General features: G+C 40.7%; 6 protein-coding genes across 10 annotated transcripts in view; 2 read left to right on the top strand and 4 right to left on the bottom strand.

Annotated features, from left to right (window-relative positions):
• Positions 1 to 254: 254 nt before the first annotated feature.
• LOC111444735 lies at positions 255 to 3,235 on the bottom strand. Of its 2 annotated transcripts, XM_023082758.1 has the most exons (5): positions 3,167 to 3,235; positions 2,560 to 2,883; positions 2,060 to 2,179; positions 1,781 to 1,951; positions 255 to 1,597 (listed from the first exon to the last, which is right to left on the bottom strand). In XM_023082758.1, the coding sequence occupies exons 2-5, from the start codon at positions 2,563 to 2,565 to the stop codon at positions 1,529 to 1,531; spliced, it is 366 nt and encodes a 121-aa protein (XP_022938526.1). In that variant the 5' UTR covers positions 2,566 to 2,883; positions 3,167 to 3,235; the 3' UTR covers positions 255 to 1,528. The 2 variants fall into 2 exon arrangements, 1 of the variants encoding a protein (XP_022938526.1); XR_002710734.1 differs by lacking the exon at positions 3,167 to 3,235 and having other exon boundaries at positions 255 to 1,951; positions 2,778 to 2,878.
• On the top strand, positions 3,094 to 3,896 carry LOC111444734. The gene has a single exon (XM_023082757.1). It carries the CDS (start codon positions 3,210 to 3,212, stop codon positions 3,759 to 3,761), a length of 552 nt encoding a protein of 183 aa, XP_022938525.1. The 5' UTR covers positions 3,094 to 3,209; the 3' UTR covers positions 3,762 to 3,896.
• On the bottom strand, positions 3,570 to 8,855 carry LOC111444729. Of its 4 annotated transcripts, XR_002710733.1 has the most exons (5): positions 8,755 to 8,855; positions 5,681 to 8,358; positions 4,171 to 5,603; positions 3,888 to 3,923; positions 3,610 to 3,698 (listed from the first exon to the last, which is right to left on the bottom strand). XR_002710733.1 is itself a non-coding variant. In XM_023082752.1 (4 exons), exons 2-3 carry the CDS (start codon positions 8,335 to 8,337, stop codon positions 4,202 to 4,204), a joined length of 4,059 nt encoding a protein of 1,352 aa, XP_022938520.1. In that variant the 5' UTR covers positions 8,338 to 8,358; positions 8,755 to 8,855; the 3' UTR covers positions 3,570 to 3,698; positions 4,171 to 4,201. The 4 variants fall into 4 exon arrangements, 3 of the variants coding, with proteins under 3 accessions (XP_022938520.1, XP_022938521.1, XP_022938519.1); XM_023082752.1 differs by lacking the exon at positions 3,888 to 3,923 and having other exon boundaries at positions 3,570 to 3,698; XM_023082753.1 differs by lacking the exons at positions 3,610 to 3,698; positions 3,888 to 3,923 and having other exon boundaries at positions 3,999 to 5,448; positions 5,515 to 5,603.
• A 1,624-nt stretch (positions 8,856 to 10,479) lies between these two features.
• On the top strand, positions 10,480 to 13,582 carry LOC111444730 (ABC transporter G family member 6-like). The gene is made up of 2 exons (XM_023082754.1): positions 10,480 to 10,752; positions 11,424 to 13,582. Exons 1-2 carry the CDS (start codon positions 10,585 to 10,587, stop codon positions 13,485 to 13,487), a joined length of 2,232 nt encoding a protein of 743 aa, XP_022938522.1. The 5' UTR covers positions 10,480 to 10,584; the 3' UTR covers positions 13,488 to 13,582.
• A 1,148-nt stretch (positions 13,583 to 14,730) lies between these two features.
• LOC111444731 (dirigent protein 10-like) lies at positions 14,731 to 16,043 on the bottom strand. Its single transcript, XM_023082755.1, has one exon. The coding sequence runs from the start codon at positions 15,883 to 15,885 to the stop codon at positions 14,833 to 14,835; it is 1,053 nt and encodes a 350-aa protein (XP_022938523.1). The 5' UTR covers positions 15,886 to 16,043; the 3' UTR covers positions 14,731 to 14,832.
• A 454-nt stretch (positions 16,044 to 16,497) lies between these two features.
• The window catches only part of LOC111444733 (chalcone--flavonone isomerase-like), a 2,284-nt gene continuing 813 nt past the window's right edge, over positions 16,498 to 17,968 (bottom strand). The window contains exons 2-4 of the mRNA XM_023082756.1: positions 17,722 to 17,880; positions 16,955 to 17,178; positions 16,498 to 16,791 (exon numbers count right to left, since the gene is read on the bottom strand). Coding sequence (XP_022938524.1) covers positions 16,618 to 16,791; positions 16,955 to 17,178; positions 17,722 to 17,880 — 557 coding nt within the window. The 3' untranslated portion in view covers positions 16,498 to 16,617. The remainder of the gene's footprint in view (positions 16,792 to 16,954; positions 17,179 to 17,721; positions 17,881 to 17,968) is intronic.

Below are 17,968 nucleotides of genomic sequence, written 5' to 3'. Positions count from 1 at the left end.
TGATAACTCCCAATAGAGAAAGTCTCAATTTGTCGAGATGGGCAGTCAAAGGCCACAACGGAACTACCATAGGAAAGCCCACAAACTTTTAATTTTTTCTCTAATAGGTTCTCGAACTTTCAATTTTTATGTTAAATAGATCGTTAACATACTCAATCTTTTTAAAAAATTAACAAACTAATTAAACACAAAATTACAAGTTTATGGTTTGATTATACATAAAACTAAATTTTGTGTCTGTTTATCTTCTTTTATTGTCATCGGGTTCGCCACCACTGTACTCGCTCAGTTGACCCGAGCGTACGGGATCATCAAAAAGCTCATTGCTCTCTATCCTTACTTGATGATCTATAGCATCATAACTTCTGTTTCTAAGAGGTAATCTTTCAGTTTGATTCCTCAAATCATCAAATGGTGAAAGGAAACAGAATCCTTGTCTTTGGCCTGTCATATGCGCACATATAGGATGCTGATCGGGCGATCTCGTCCCGTCTGTCCTATAATTTGGAGATCTTCGACGTGTCATGTCGGGACATCCATAAAACCTATCAGATCTTTCAAAGAGACATTGGCTCGGAGAGCGAGATCGGGATCTTACTAGAGACTTAGAATCAATTCTTTGGAATGAGAAGTTCCTTCTTTCCCGGAACATCATCAAGTGGATTTGCTTAGAATGGAGAAGATCCTTATTAACATATTGAGATAATTGGCTTCTTCCTGCAGCCTTCATAGGCCTGTTTACATCCTCACCAATAGTATTCTCTACGGCATGTAGTTCTTTCACACAAAGATCTTCATGTTCTTGCTCACAAGATGTACTTTTAGTTGTAGTATGAACATTGTCTTCACTCTTAAAGTCTTATTTTCGGGTTTCGTTTCCTGTTCCAGAGGACCTAATGTGAAACATTCATGACCAGGCAATCCAGCAGAATTGATCTTCTTATCATCACAATCAGCATGATCCAATGGCTCAATTTCTCTTTTCTCACAAGCATGGACCTCTTTTCGCATCGATTCCCGAACCTCCCCATCTTCGTAGTCTTCTTCTATGTTATTATCATCATCGTCGTCTTCAACCTCGGCAATATTCCAGTTACCATCTGATTCATATTCAGAAACATAAGGATCTTCTTCAAGTGTAGGCTTTGGAGAAGATGAATTGATTCTTAAATGAAGATGCTCTTTTGATGGTATGAATGCTTTAATAGAGTTGCCTTTATGTTCACAACCTAAAAGGGCCTATGAATCCATTGAGGTATTTAGATCCCATTTTTCCCTGCTTGATTGCAAAAGAGAAACATCACAATCAGACCCTACGTATTCAGGTCACTCTGGTAAGAAACCAATTTCTCTGATGCTTCAGCTCCTCCTTCAACTTGACAAATTGAAGAGCCGCACTTTTCTTCAGGCATTTTTACATCAATTTCTTCCTCTTTGTTACTACCAAGAGGATCCGAGTCGACGCCAGTTGATGGTAACTTCAACCCACCGTAGATCTCTGGTGATCGATGAACGGAGTGTTTTTCAGTTACCAAGGACTTATCTTCATGTCCCCCGAAACCGGGTCCCGGAAACTCAACTCCATCCCAATATCGTTCTGGACCATATCCACATAGCATGAATGAGTATCAGATTTTCGTTTATTCTCATTAGAAGCACAGTCCTGGTTCCTGTTTGACAACCCATAACATGTGTCTGCACTAGAACTTGAAACTATTGTCACAGATAGACTCGGCCGTTCGACCTCTAACGAATTTTCATCGGGATTAAATGAAGATACCTTTTTAGGTGGAGATGGCCGCTCAATCTTCAATAAATTTCCATCTGGATGGAATGAAGATATACCTTCAGATGGAGATGGAGAAAAATGCACTGTCGGAAATCTCCTTTTCTTGATAGGAAGATTTGCATCAGAATCACTAACTGAGAATCCAATGCGCTTAAAACCAACCTGCATAGTGCCAATAGAACATTTACTGACAACAATTATAAAACCATATAAGAAGAAACTTGCACGAGCTTCAAAATCCAGAGAACAGCAAAGAAAAATGTTTAGCACCTCTTCACTTTCTGGTACCGCCATTATTCCAAAACCTCGGCTTAATACAGTTTCTTGATCTTTTATCACTTCAATCCAGCACCAAAATCTCACTAACTTCTTAGAATTCACTTTCGATTTCTGCACCGCATGGATATCAATACATTAGTGATCTTAAAAAAGATTCGGTATGCGAGATAGCATATGACAGGCATTGTGTCGAAATAATCAATGAATCTCAAGCGAAAACTAAAGAAATTAGCGATGCGCACTGTTATATCGTGAAAATACCATAAAACCAGCATCCAAATCTTAAATCCAGCATATGAGAGGTTCCTGTGTTAAAATTTTAACCACAAAAGTTTAGATGATCCACGCCTTGAGATTGGATCAGGGGAGACACAGCACAATGAACCGTATATCAAACTCCAGCGGTGAAAGAACAAAGGATTCCAGATTCCTAACGAACTAGACTAAATTGACGATAAAATTAAAAGGAACAAAATAAAAGAAGCATAAACCTCCATTTACGCAAACACATTCCACATCTAACCGATCATCAAACCACCAGAATCACTTGATAAGGAATTCGATTGAACTGCTAGAAAACATTCCAGTATTTGAACAGCTGATCCTCAACAACGACTCAAACTTCCACAAAACTCCCCTCTGCCTCGAAAGAAACACACTCACCGATTCAAAGAGATTACTATCCTAAAGGCAGAGATGCGAACAATACCGAAACGCAGATCTAAGACATGCTCGTTTTGCTGGTGATACCGAGAGAGAGTGAGAATGGAATCAAGGAAGAATCGCGAGAAATCCAAATCGACGATGGCATTGACCTGGAGAGCGAACGCACGAATTTGGTTTCTAAAACTTAACACGAATACTTTTAAAATATTTATTTGTCTTAATATTTTTAAATTTATTTTTTTAGTCCCTAAACTTTAAATAATTATCATTTCTAGTCATTACCGTATAAACAAAAATATAAAAACGGAACAAATAGAAACCGCTAAATTATTTAATTCAAAAAGAGAAGGAAAAAAATAAACCACTAATTTTAAAGAGCGGAAAAAGAAAATATAAAAAGAAAACTAAAAAATATAAGGTCCAGACGGTTACAGCAGAGGGGCGAGTTTATCCTCGAGCTCGGCATTCTCCTTCCATGGCGGCAATTCCATCTTCCTCACTGCAATTCCCAAACTCCCTCGCACTCGCTTTCAATTCCAAGCCTCACAAGCCGAAGTCTCTCACCTTCGTAACCAGAGCAGCAGATCCGGAATCTCCTGCCGCCGATTCGGAACCTAGATCGGACGGCGACGATTTCGAGGACCGACTGGCCCGACTCCAACTCCGACGCGGAACGGGAAAGAAGGCAGAGATTCGTAAGGCTCGGAAGTCCAGGAAAGGATCAACCACCGCCGCCGCCTCGTCAGTGTATCTCCCGCCAGTGCCGCTGAAGGAAGCGGTTTCCGGCGGACTTAAGGTAGAATTCGGATTCAGTCCGTACAGCGAGAGGATCAATGGATGGATTGCGATACTCGGATTATCGGCACTGGTTCTAGTGGAATTAGCCACTGGAAAAGGCGTCATCAATTACCACACGCCAGCGATTATACTAATTCAAGTATACTTCGTAGCGGCGGCGGCTGCTCTGTATATCAAATACGAGAAGGAGAAGGTTAGCGTTTGGCCGCAAGATGAAATCAAAAGTTAACTTCAATAATTTAGTCTTTTGTTCATCTGCTTGTTCTTGAATCTTCCAGATTTCTTTCTCTTTTCCGCACTTAAGATTCAACCAGTGCTTTTGAATTATATATGAAGAAACCTGAGAGAATCTTACATTATTGTTTATTTGATCATCAAGCTCCATGAGTACCTGGAAGGAGGTATGGATTTTGAAGTTTGCGGTTAAATTCTCTTCTTGAACGTATTAGAATCACCTAGGGACTACTTAGGAAATTGAATTGAATTATATTTTAAGTGAATGAATTCTTTTAATATTTAATAAGTAAGATATGATGGGATAAATCCATCCATCCAATGAGCAGCAGCCATTTTTCTATATATAAGGGATCCAAACACCTCCTAAGCACAAGAACAACGCAGCTTCATCTGAATCTCACCTGGCTTCTGAGCTGAATGGAAAAGGAAATTTCAAATTCTTTTTCTTTTCATTCGGGAAATGTCTTCAAAGCCATGATGATGATGGTGGTGATGGTGTTCATTCCACATCTGCCGACCATGTCCATGTCTGTATTCTTCTACTTCATGTTCTTCAATCACTGTACGTCTACCTAAATTTTCTGGTTGGTTCTTTACACGTCTATCAAATTCCCTCTCCCTCATCTTACCTCTTTCATGGAACTCTTCTTCATCCTCAGTGCAGTATCTGTAAGGTCTCGCTCTTTCGTCTGCATCGTTGCGATAGTTTTCACCGTCTGAATCATTACATTGTGGTCGGAATTGGTGAAGATGTTCGTGTCTGTCCGAAAACCTTCTTCGATCGTCGTCGTTGCCATCATCAATCAGTTCATTCAATTGACCAGGATGTACAGGTCCATCGAAGTATTCGTTACTCTCTATCCTATTATCTCGAGGATCCATATCTTCAAACCTCCTGTTTCTAAAGGACATTCTCTCGGTTCGGTTTCGACTTCGTATACCTGGTCTCATATGGCCATGGTCGCGAGCAGAACCCATATCCCTCAAATCGTTAGGTGGCAGTGATGGAAACGGGAAACCATGTCTTCGAACTGGCATATCTCCATGGATTTGAGGAGGTTGATCGGGCGATCTCATCCTATAACCGGGTGGAGGACTTCGCCGTGCCATTTCTGGATGTCCAAAGAACCTCTCAGACTTTCTTTTGGATGGAAACCATTGGGAAGGAGAGCGTCCTCTGGACCTTCCTGGAGATTTAGAATCAACTCTTTGAAAACTTTTTCTTTGGATAGGAAAGTTCCTTCGGTCTCGGATAAAAGGAGACCGATCTACTTCAAACGAAGGTTGAGGGTGCGCGTATAATGGATCCATGGCTTCGTCTTCAAATGTCCTCATGAACTTTTCACCGTGTCGCGGTCCAACCAGCTCCGATCCACGTTCACGATTACATCTACTTGGACTGATATTTCTAGGCATTCTGTGTACCATTTTAACACCTCGCACTGGAGGAGGCCCATCTCTTCGACCAGGCGACTTCCTCCTAGAGGCCATATGACAAAAAAGGGGGCCTTCGTCGTCTAATATCTGTCTACCTCGATGATCACCAGCGCTACGAAATGGACAATCGGGTTTCATTTTATAATGGTTTTGATCAATATCATCATCAGAAACAGCAGGCATGTATTTACGTCTACGGGCATCATAGGGTGGTGGTGGTACTTGATGATCACTGTAATTTCCTGGAGAGATTGTTGGATTAAAATCCCATTCACCTTGGACAGAGTTAATCCGGATAGTGAATCTACCTCTTCTACGGCTAAAATTGGTTTGGGGTGATAGATTCTGATGTCTATTCACATAAAATCTCTGGAAAACGTCCCTATATGGTTCATCTCTAGAAAATAGAAAGAAATCAGCAAAGCAATGCAGAATGTAATCAAGTTAATGCACAGCTAAGAAATAGATAATCACCTTCCTTGTGGATGTAATTTTTCCCCTTCATGCGCCATGTCGGGTATTCGTTCTCTATCAGTTTGTGTTAAAACCGACCTCGCCAAACTCGATCTTGTTTTACTAGGAAGCGAAGAAGTAGAAGGTTTGCAGGGACTAACAATCCGGCTATGCTTACTGCCACGAGTAATATCGTCAGTCACATCGTCATCATTTAAAGGCTCGACATTTGGCAAAGCTGGATTGTTGTTCCGCACCATGTCTACTGTTTTAACCTTCTCTGCGTCGCTCTGAGAGACTGTCGTAATTGATTCTTCAATTCCATTAGTGGCTTTCTCAGGGGAAGTTTCCTGGTCCTCTATGGCAGATGTTTTAGCCTTGTTGGCCTTGTTCAAACACACTCTAGTGGTATGCTCTTCGACAGGCAACTCTTTCGATCGTTCTTGCTCGGACGATTGATTCGAAGTTACAGAATGAAGATTGTCTTCTCGTTTAACATCGAGGATTTCTAATTTATTTTCCTGCTTAACAGAAACCAAGGAGGAACAACAATCAGAACCAGGCAGTCCATTGCTAGAATCAGCATGATCAAAATTTTTTACTTTTTTCGTCTCGCATATACTGCTTTCTACTTGAGTCGTCAATGTCGGTTCCCGAACCTCTCCGTCTTCGTAATCTTCTTCTACATCATTATCAACTGTATCCATGGCCTCATTTACATCAAGCTTACCATCTGATTCATATTCAGAACTATATGGATCTTCTTCTAATAAATCCGCTGATAGACTGATCTTTTCCTCATCATTTACAGAACTTTCCTCACCTCCCTGCAAGCTAGAGCACTGCTCATTCGTGTGTGTCGAAGGACGCCAGAGCGGGTTATTCTGATTTTCATCTTCAACAATGACTGGTTTTATAACAGAACTACTGGAATCTTTGGAACATGTATCCTTACTTACATCTGTCATTACCGAATTCACAAGTCCACCGTCACAGCCATATCCTGCTTGGTGCACTTTCGTATTAAGAGGTCCTGTAGTTGGAATATGTAATTCGGAAGGGCTCGACATGTTTGCCTCTATAATGGAATCATTTGTACGAGAAGGATTTCTAGGCATCGCTATAGGCTTTATAATAGGACTATTGAAATCTTTGGAACCTGGATCCTTACTTACATCAGTCATTTCTGAATCGATGAGTTCACCAGCAAAACGATATGCTCCTTCGTGCACGTTCAAATTAAGATGTTCTTTAGTAGGAGTTTGCAATTCTGGATGGTTTGACATGTCTCCATCTGTGATCAAATCAGTTGAACAAGAGTTTCGAGCTGCTTCAGTCATCTCTGCCACAAAAGGCATCGGCGCAGGACAAGAACTACCTACCTCTGGAAGAACTTGCTTAGCTACCAAATCTAATCTACCACCTAATGTTTTGAGTGCTTCCTGTTTGCTTTCGTAATTTAATTCAGAGTTAACAGACCTGGCCTTAACTGTGTTCATTGGTATATAAATATCTGAAACATTGGGAATTTGAAGAAATTCGCGCTTCACAATAGCACTGTCTGATAATCCCAGCACATTAACTCCATCACTTTTAGACTCGAGTTTGGAAGCCTCAACAAATGGCTCTGGCTTTACGACTTTTAGTGCACCGTTAAGATCATCAAACTGCAAACCTCTTCCTGTTGAGCTTAGAGAAGGACTTGTTTTCCTAAAGCCTAACTTGACAAATGAACTTTGTTCCTGACTTATTACATGCCTATGATCTGATGAACTAAGACTTAGATGAAGATGATCACTGTCATCTAAAGGAGTTAGCTTTCCTGGCAGAGTATCAGTATTAACCATTTCTGTTGAGAATCTGTGCGTAGTGACAATCGTGTTTGTCTGAACTGCTGGAACATGCTCGGGAGGATCGCCACTTGAACAGCCTTCCCAAAACTCCATCGAGGTATTTAGATCCCAATTTTCCCTATTTGACTCCTGAATAGAACCATCATAACTAGACCCAACATTTACAGTGAGACGCTGATCGAGACTTCCTTCCTTGCTTAAACTTAAGTTCAATAACACTGGTTCTAAATTAATCTGCTTCAGAGATTTCAAGTCACTCCCTTCAAGAACTGAGTTTGGAACAAGATGTTCCTTCGAACCAACTGATAATTCGGCTTCTTTTTTCGCTACAGAAGTTGAAAACTCTAATCTATCAAGTTGTTTTCTGTCAATCTCATCACTTTCCTTTTCGGCACAAAGTCCAGGGTTAGAGTTAGCATCAGAATGTGGTAACTTGAACTCTGGTTTCTCATGCAGAACAAGCGCATGATTTTCATTCATCATACATGTTTCTTTATTTTCCACGCAGCCAGTAGAACACGCATCATTTTCCTGAAACTCAACTCTGGAAGGTCCAATAATGCTTTGGACCATATTCATATTGCATAAATCAGATTTCCGTTTACCGTCCTCAGAAAATGAAATCTTCTTCTCTGAAAATTCAGAAGTTGTGATTGTACTAGAATTGGAAACTGTTGGACCATCTGATACGCAAGGCTCGTCTACTTTTGCTATGCTATCATCTACTAATGGAAGAGAAGATATTTCTTTGGGCGGAGGAGATTGGATTAAAGGAAACCTCCTCTTCTTGATAGGAACAATTGCATTATAATCACTAGTTGACATGACAGTACGCTTAAACCCAACCTGCCAAATGAATAGATACTGAGAAAAATTACAACCACAAAAGAAGAAACGAGTACGACATTCTAATTACAGAAACAACAAGAAATAATGAAAAAATCTCTTCACTTCGGGTACAACCAAGCTTCCGAGATCTCAGAAGCTTAATATATTTTTCGATCTTCAATCAATCTGTTCGTCTTAGTCAGATATATTCGCGTTCGACCAGCTAAACACCGAAATCACATCCAATTTAATTTTCAGAAAACTCCAACAACTTTTCGCAGCTCAACAACTCAAAACCCTACCTCTGCTTCGATTTATAAAGAAAAAAAAACAGAAACCTAACAAATCAACGTATCTTCTTCGTTCGATTCGTGGAAAATTTGTGTTCTTAAGGCAGAGATGCAAAATTCATACCAGAAATCAGATTCCTACGAGCTTTTCAGATCGATGAGAGTACACGAGAATGAAACTGATCACATAAGCGTTTACAACTATGAAACCAAAATCAACGAGCAGATGACGAAGAGGAAGCACATTATTGGAGAATATAAAGGGTAGGACTGGAAATTATTGGTAGTCTAATGGGCCAAGGCCCACTTAGGCCCAAATAGATTCAACCCAATTTAGATGGGACTCCACATCCGGCCCGTTAGTGATTGAAGAAAGTGGAATAAATTTTGACAAAATCTAAAGAAATTCAATTTTTCTCTAAATTTAATCATTTAAAACGTGTTATAATTTTTAGATAAGAAAATATTTATAAAAAAAATTAATTTAATTTAAAGCGGTCTCAAGTTGTCGAAAATGGTAATGAATTAAATTAAATTAAAAAATGGATAAATTTATACAATTTTGCAATTTTTCATGATAAGAAAAACAATAATTATAAAAAAAAAATGGATTTTTTTAGTATTGAAAATTAGGTGAACGAAAAAAAAAAAAAAAAAAGACGGAAAAAGGTTGAAGAAACGTGACGGACAGTATTTGGGAAGCATGTGGGCGATGTAACAGAAAGATAACGTTGACGTTTCCATTGATTTTGACTTTGGAATTCTTCAATTTTAGAGGGCTGCCCCATCCCCTCCTGTAGCCCAACAATATTTTCAACCACTTTTTTATATATATATATATATATATTAATTATTATTATTATTATTATAGGTTAAATTTGACTTAATATAAGCTTTTATTTATTTATAAATAAATAAATAAAATGTCGAGATTTTTGCTCCCTTTCATAACGCTACGTTATCTTCCATTTGGGTTTGCTTCTAGTATCACCCGAACAATCTCATATGAATGAAGAAAATTTCTCATTCTGAATAGTCCTCCCCTCTCGACAAGGAACGACCCCTATGGAAAGTCCGGGTTTCAAGCCATAATCAGCCTTCAGGTCTACCGCCTTAACGTACCGTCGACCCTCCTCTCAAAATAGTAGGGAGTTTGCACTTTTCTAGACCCCCTCTTCTTTTCTAGGTCACACAACTTACTCGATGGACCTCAGCTGCTAATCATCATGACGAGGTAAAAAATTTGTCGTTCAGTCTCTTTCTAATCTCGAGTCACCCTCTTGTACAAGTAATAGACTATGGCTAATAAACATTTTCCTTTTTGTGCCCACGTGGAGCTTAGTCGTATCGGAATGAGTTCTAATTTAATTATAAATAACTTCAAAATTTTATGAACAAAATGCAGCTGTTTTTAAAAAAAAAAAAAAAAAAAAAAAAATTTGTTATTTTTTAATAAATTACAAGTTTCAGCAATAAAAGGATAAATATTTAATTTAAGAAGTTTGCTAAACTTACCTGCCGCGCTCAAACTTCCAAGAAATCTCCTTTTTATGGGTTCTCAAATTTTCTTCCCTTTTAAATTTTTTTTCGTTGGCATCCAAACAGCGGTCAGCCCGGGCAGAGTGAAATCCTTTAAATTATTTCACTTAAGAAAGTAGATCAACGCCCAACCTAAATTTACAGGAATAAAGTGTGAACATATTACACGTGTCACAACCCCATTTGTCTGTTATGAATGGAAAAAGTTCCAACTCTGACCTAACTGTGTAACCACGCTCTCCAACCCTCACATCTCTTCTCTTTTTATCAGCTTTTGTTGTACTTATATGGTTATAGAGAAAGCCATATATTTGGAAATCCACTTCCCAAAAGTTAGGTATATAAGTATATTGAAGCGGAATATCGAGGGGTTATAAGAAGAACGATCTTGTAACGCTTTTTCGTAGGGGTGATCATGGTGGAGAATATGTCACCTGCTAGAGATACGGTTGCATTTTTCAACTATACGGAGCTTCATAATCGCCCACGCTCTTTTGCTAGTTTGTCTCCTTCACTTGGCGAGCTTCTGAAGCGAGTTGGAGACGTACGTAGGGAGGCGGCTGGAGATGGGAACGAGACTCCGGTACGTGTTGAATAACTATGCTAAATTCAAAAACTCAAGCATGTCGGTTAGTATGTTTTTAATTTCTTGGCACTTTCCTTCGTTAGAAAACTCTTGGGTCGAGTCAATGCTAGAACATGAGTGAGGTTTTGTGAGATCCCACATCGATTGGGGAGAATAACCAAACATTCCTTATAAAGGTGTGGAAATCTCTCCGTAGCCGACGTGTTTTAAAAACCTTGAGGGAAAGTTTAAGGAGACAGTATCTAGTAGTTGGGCTTTGGGCCATTACAAATGGTATCAAAGCTAAGTTCCAGGCGATGTGTCAATGAGCCCGGAAGAGGGTGGACAGCAAAGATGCCAAGCCCCGAAGGGTGGTGGATTGAGGGTCCCACATCGATGGAAGAAGGGAACGAGTGCTAGCAAGAATGTTGGGCCTCGAAGAGAAATGGATTGTAAAATCCCATGTCAAAACATTATTTATAAGGATGTGAAAACATCTCTCAAGCAAACCCGTTTTCAAATACAACTCAAATCGGGAAAGAGATACCTGAGAAATCCCAAAATAGACAATATTTGCTAGCTTGCTTACATTATTTCATCAATTATTAGTTGGATAAGAGCTTCCATTAAGGGATAGATTAGGGTAAAATTACTTTAATTAATTAATTTTTAATTATATTGTTTAACAGGTGCATCAGGTACTGGACATGAACGGCAAGAGCTTGGAGCCGAGGTCCTTGCCTTTCGTGCTCTCCTTCAACAACCTCACATACAGTGTCAAAGTTCGCCGGAAAATTAGTTTTTCGTCGGTTTTTCAACGAGGGAACACACTCGGTGGTTCTCCGGCAGACAAGACAGTCGTCGACGGCAGCTTATTTACGAAAACGAAGACTCTGTTAAACAACATCTCTGGCGAGGCTCGAGAGGGTGAGATTATGGCCGTTCTCGGAGCAAGTGGCTCGGGGAAATCGACGTTGATTGATGCACTGGCTAATAGGATTGCGAAAGGAAGCTTGAAAGGAACGGTGACTTTAAATAGCGAGGTGTTGGAATCCAGATTGTTGAAGGTGATCTCTGCTTATGTGATGCAGGATGATTTGCTCTTCCCGATGCTCACAGTGGAAGAAACCCTAATGTTTTCGGCTGAGTTTCGATTGCCTCGAACGCTTTCGAAATCGAAGAAGAAACTGCGGGTTCAGGCGTTGATTGACCAGTTAGGGCTGCGGAACGCGGCGAAAACCATCATCGGAGACGAAGGACACCGCGGCGTCTCCGGGGGAGAGCGGCGGCGAGTCTCGATCGGAATCGACATAATCCACGATCCGATCATCCTTTTCCTCGACGAGCCTACATCTGGACTCGATTCAACTAGTGCATTCATGGTGGTGAAAGTTCTACAGAGGATTGCTCAGAGCGGGAGCATTGTCGTTATGTCCGTACACCAACCGAGTTATCGAATTCTCGGATTGCTAGATCGATTATTGTTTCTCTCTCGCGGACAAACCGTTTACAGTGGCTCCCCTGCTAATCTTCCTCAGTATTTTGCAGAGTTTGGCCATCCGATTCCAGAAAATGAGAACCGGACTGAATTCGCGCTCGATCGGATTCGAGAACTCGAAGGCTCTCCGGAAGGAACCAAGAACTTGGTTGAATTCCACAAATCATGGCAGAGTATGCAGAACATTTCAAAATCAGAGTCGGATCACCAGAGTATATCGTTAAAAGAAGCAATCAGTGCGAGCATTTCACGAGGCAAGTTAGTCTCCGGCGCAACCAACAACGACGCGAGCCCTAACTCCATGGTTCCGACCTTCGCAAATCCATTTTGGATAGAAATGGCGGTTTTATCTAAACGATCTGTACTAAACTCCCGCCGTATGCCGGAGCTATTCGGAATTCGACTCGGCGCCGTTCTGGTCACCGGTTTCATCCTCGCTACCATGTTTTGGCAACTCGATAACTCACCAAAAGGAGTTCAAGAACGGTTAGGGTTCTTCGCTTTCGCCATGTCTACAACCTTCTACACCTGCGCCGATGCTCTTCCGGTGTTTCTGCAAGAACGTTACATTTTCATGAGAGAAACAGCCTATAACGCATATCGGAGATCCTCCTACGTCCTCTCTCACTCTCTGGTAGCCTTGCCGGCGCTAATCTTCCTTTCCTTAGCTTTCGCAGCAACGACGTTTTGGGCCGTCGGACTGGACGGTGGAATTTCAGGTTTCTTGTTCTACTTTCTGATCATTTTTGCTGCGTTCTGGGCCGGAAGTTCATTCGTCACTTTCCTTTCGGGAGTAGTTCCTCATGTAATGCTCGGCTACACCATTGTCGTCGCAATTTTAGCTTACTTCCTTCTCTTCAGTGGATTCTTCATCACACGCAAACGAATTCCAGATTACTGGATCTGGTTCCATTACCTTTCTCTGGTCAAGTATCCGTACGAAGCCGTTTTACAGAACGAATTCGACAATCCGGCGAAATGCTTCGTGAGAGGCGTGCAGATTTTCGACAACACGCCGCTGGGACTCGTGCCGACCGCCATGAAATTGAAGCTTCTGGAGAATCTGAGCAACACTTTAGGGATGAAGATAACGAGATCCACTTGCTTGACGACGGGTTCTGACATTCTTCAACAGCAGGCAGTGATGGATTTGAGTAAGTGGAATTGCTTGCTGGTGACTGTGGCGTGGGGATTCTTGTTCAGGATCCTGTTCTACTTCTCGCTCCTCATTGGAAGCAAGAACAAGAGGAGATGAAACAAAATTTATAATCGGATTTTTATTATGCGTTTAGTTGGAAGGAATATTCAAATGAGTTTTAATTCTTCGAAATGCTTTTCATGTGTTTCTTTACTTTTTTTTTTTCCTTAATTTTTAAAAAAATTTCGTCCCATTTTAAGGCTGTGAAGCACTAAAATAACGTTGTTAAATCCCAATATATTCTTATTTTTTATTTATAATTTTCATCATAAATTCTTTTGAAGGGACCACTAACTTTTAGATTAAATGGTGTTATTCCGTTTAAGTTCACTGTCAAATATTGTCCATTTTGGTCTATTACATATAGTAATCAGCTTCACTGTTTTAAAACGAGAATACTGAATTTCCTTTCCAACGGCTAGGGATCTTAGTGGTAGACTTGGGCGATTATAAATTGTATCAGAGTCAGGCATCAAGCAGCAAGTGATCAGCTTCACAGTTTTAAAACATGTCTACTGAGGAGAGGTTTTCACACCTTTATAAAGAATTCTGAGTTCCCTCTCCAACAGCTAGGGATCTTAGCAATGGAACTTGGGCAGTTATAAATGGTATTAGAGTCAAGACATTAAGCGGTAAGTAATCAGCTTCACTGTTTTAAAACGTGTCTACCGGGGAGAGGTTTTCACACCCTTATAAAGAATATTGAGTTCTCTCTCCAACGGCTAGGGATCTCAGCGATGGACTTGAGCTGTTACAAATGGTATCAAAGTCAGGCATTAAGTGGTAAGTAATCAGCTTCACTGTTTTAAAACGTGTCTACTTGGGAGAGGTTTTCACACCCTTATAAAAAATGAGTTCCCTCTCCAACGGCTAGGGATCTTAGCGGTGGACTTGAGCTGTTACAAATGGTATCAGAGTCAGGCATTAAGCGGTAAGTAATCAACTTCACTGTTTTAAAACGTGTCTACCGAGGAGAGGATTTTACACCCTTATAAAGAATACTTAGTTCTCTCTCTACTGACTAGGAATCATATCGGTGGACATGAACTGTTATAAATAGTATCAGAGTCAGGCATCAAGCGGTGAGCAAGTGAGGACGTTGGACAACCAAGCGGGATGGATTGTGAAATCCCACATCAAGAAGGGAACGTAACGTTTATTAGAAGAGTGTAGAAACCTTTTCCTAGTAAACACGTTTTAAAACTTTGAGAGAACTACGGAAGGAGAAGTCTAAAGAGGACAATATCTGCTAACGGTAAACTTGAACCGTTACAAATAGTATTAGAGCTAAGCATCGAGCGGGTATATAAGATTTCATTGCAAACCAGAAATTCAAAAACAGACAGAGAATTCAAACAGATTGGCAGTGAAGGATAGATGAGATGATAAAACAACAGCATTTTCAGTAACTGATGTAAACAGTGAATTGCAGCAAAGTTTCAACCCCATCAGTTTCATGCTGGTTGGTGCCTGGAAGAGTCTTCACGTTGGCATACCCTTTTGCATTTACATATTTTCCAGTGCCTCCCATGATGGCCAAGTGAGACTCCGACACCGCGGTCCGGTGGACGCCGAAGAAGCTTAGGCTGTCGACGTAATGGCCACTTGCAAACATAGTTGTGAATGCCATTGTTTGACTGTTTCCATCTTCCGAGCTCACGACATAGAATCCTTGAGCTTTTCCAATCAAGCCAGAACCGAGCTCGTGTCCTTCTGTGAGCTCGTCGTCGATCACCGTCATTGTGCCGAACATGAGCTGTTGTACCGATACACCGGATGGGAGCTGCCCTGCGTTAACAGATGGAAAGCTCGATGCACCATTGAAGTTGTTCCCACCACCGTTATTGTTCTGCAACAACGGCGATGTAGCTCCGCCGAGTCCAATCAGAAAGGGGAGGTTGTTATTGTTAATTAGACCAGTGTTTCCATTGCTTTGAGGAACACCATTACCAACTGATAAAACGGCTCCATTGGGTTTAGCAAACGGAAGCTGGCCGTTGAGGGCGGGATTGTTAACCGCCCCGGTAACCGCCCGAGCCGAGGGATTCGAACCACCAAGGATGTCATGCATGAAGAAGGTAAAGGTATGGTGATCATCTTGAATCCCCCCTGAACTAGGTAGAGTTGCTGAAGGTGTAGTAGCTCCTTGCCCCACGTTTCCAACCGACGTCCCGCCCGAACTAGGTAGAGTTGTTGAAGGTGTAATAGCTCCTTGCCCCAGGTTACCAGCCGACGTTGCGCCCGGACTAGGTAGAGTTGTTGAAGGTGCAGTAGTTCCACCCCCCGAATTGCCAACCGGCGTCGCGACGACATTCGATGCAGCCGGAGTACTGCCCGAGACTTGTGGCTGCTCGTCGAGGAGTCTGGCCGAGTTAGCAGAGAAACACATGAAGCAGAGCAGCAGAAGGCAGGGTAAAGGTTTGGTTAAGAAAGGGAGAAGGTTGTGAGAGTCCATGAGAGGAGGCCTAAGGAAGAGGTAATAGATGTTGGTGTGTTTTATGGTAATGTTGATGGGGTTTAGGGTAATATATATTGGGCTCAAGGAAATGGGAGTTGCTGAAATGGAGTTGGTGAATAACTCTATGATCAATGGTGATTTGGTTTGGAATTCAATTAACACCAACAAAAGCACAAAACATATTAGTTTAAATTTTAATATTTTCGAGATTTCCATACCCATGTAAGGAATGCTTTGTTCCCCTCTTCAATCAAGATGGGATCAAACATCGTTCACCAACGTCCTTGTTGGCATGCTTGCTGTCACACTATCTGATGTCTGGCTCTAATACCATTTGTAACAGCCCAAACTTACCGTTAACAAATATTGTCTTTCTTTCTGAGTCTCCCGCAAGGTTTTAAAATACGTCTTATATGGAGAATATCTAATCCTGCTTCGACCAGTGTCTTACACCGTTTCATGACTGGCTCTGATATCATTTGTAACAACTCAAATTCATCGCTAGAAGATATTGTTCGCTTTGGCCAACAACGTATATCGTCATCCTCACAATTTTAAAATAAAAATATAAGTTAAACAATATATATTATAACAACAAGAGAGAGAGAGAGAGGCTAAATTATAGTTTATTTCTTATAATATTTTGGAGATAGAGAGAAGAAAAAAACAACAAAAACTGTGGAGAGGGAAGAGGAGGGGTCTGTTATTCTGATATCGAGGCTGCTTGGTTTAAATGTTGTTCGAGAATTGGGAGAATCTGGTTGCCAAACTAAGCCTAGCCGCTGGTGAAACTCCATCCTTACAAATAATGGACGCCAATACAGATTCAGATAGCAGCTTGCTCTCTATTGTCGCCATCCCTTCTTTTTGTTCAGGAATGCTCCCATCCTTTGAGAAGCTAATCTGCATCACCCACCAACAATCACTCTTGTAATCTTAATCCTTAATCTTTAATCTTACTTACTACTTGTTGATCCTATCATAACACTCTGTTAACATAATCTCATCCAAGTTGTTGATCTTACTTACTGCTTGTTGATCCTATCATTAAAACAATGGAACTAACCGATAAAGTGTTTGGAGGCAAGTGGGTGAAAAGAATGGAAGAGCCAGCAGGGAACGTTTCGCTCTTGAAGGCATCAATGAACTTTTTAATGGCTTCGGCTCCTTCCTCAGTATACATTCCCATGGATTTCCAAGCTGCTTCACAGTTCTCTGCAACTTTCTCCGCGTATTGCTGACCCGTAAGTGGCCGTATCATTGTAACATTTGTGAATTTCTCGAAAGGACCTGAAATTTCCAAGTTCAACGCCAACAATATGTAATTTCTTTACACAAAACATAAAAGAGAACCAAAACAACCATATGCTAAATTGAAATTTAATCTAAATATATTTATTTGAGAAAGGACCGCACTCCTGAACTTATTCAATCAATTTGGCCAACAAATTGTCGTATTGTTTGTTTGATTTTACAAATCGGAAATTCGCGTGAATATATATCATTCTATTCGTCCACATTAACAACTTTATTTCACAATCAATGGCAAGTCAAAAATCAAGTCACGAGTGTTAGACGAACACGATTCTCCAGAGGGGATGATATTGTCCTAAGCATAAGTGTTCATGGCTTTGCTTTGATCTTCCAAAAAGCCTCGTACAATGAAGAAAGTATTCTTTCTTTATAAACCCATAACTATTCCCTAAATTAGGCACGTGGACTTTCATCATCCAACAATCAGAACACCAGTAAAGTCCGGTGGAAATCTAACCGTCATCTCTAACTCCTCAAGTACGGATTATAAGAAATTAAAAAAGAAAGGCAGTTACTCACCAGTGACAATGTCCCTGAAGAACTCATCAGAATCCATCAACTCCGCCGCACTCTTCCCTTTCCACTTACCGGCAAGCAATGGCAAAGCATCCTTCTCCAAGTAAACGCCGATCGCAGTAAATTTCACGGAGTTTCCTTCGACCTCCAACTCCCTAACTCCTGTACAGTTTATCCAAAAGCACATTCTTATAAGGAAAAGGAAAAGGAAAACATAAGCGCAAAAAAAAAAAAAAAAAAAAAAAAAAAA

This window comes from Cucurbita moschata, unplaced genomic scaffold (assembly GCF_002738365.1).
Source record: "Cucurbita moschata cultivar Rifu unplaced genomic scaffold, Cmos_1.0 Cmo_Scf00007, whole genome shotgun sequence".
NCBI lineage: Eukaryota > Viridiplantae > Streptophyta > Magnoliopsida > Cucurbitales > Cucurbitaceae > Cucurbita > Cucurbita moschata.
The sequence above is the reverse complement of the archived record's forward strand: the minus strand, read 5'-3'. Positions and strand labels throughout refer to the sequence as shown.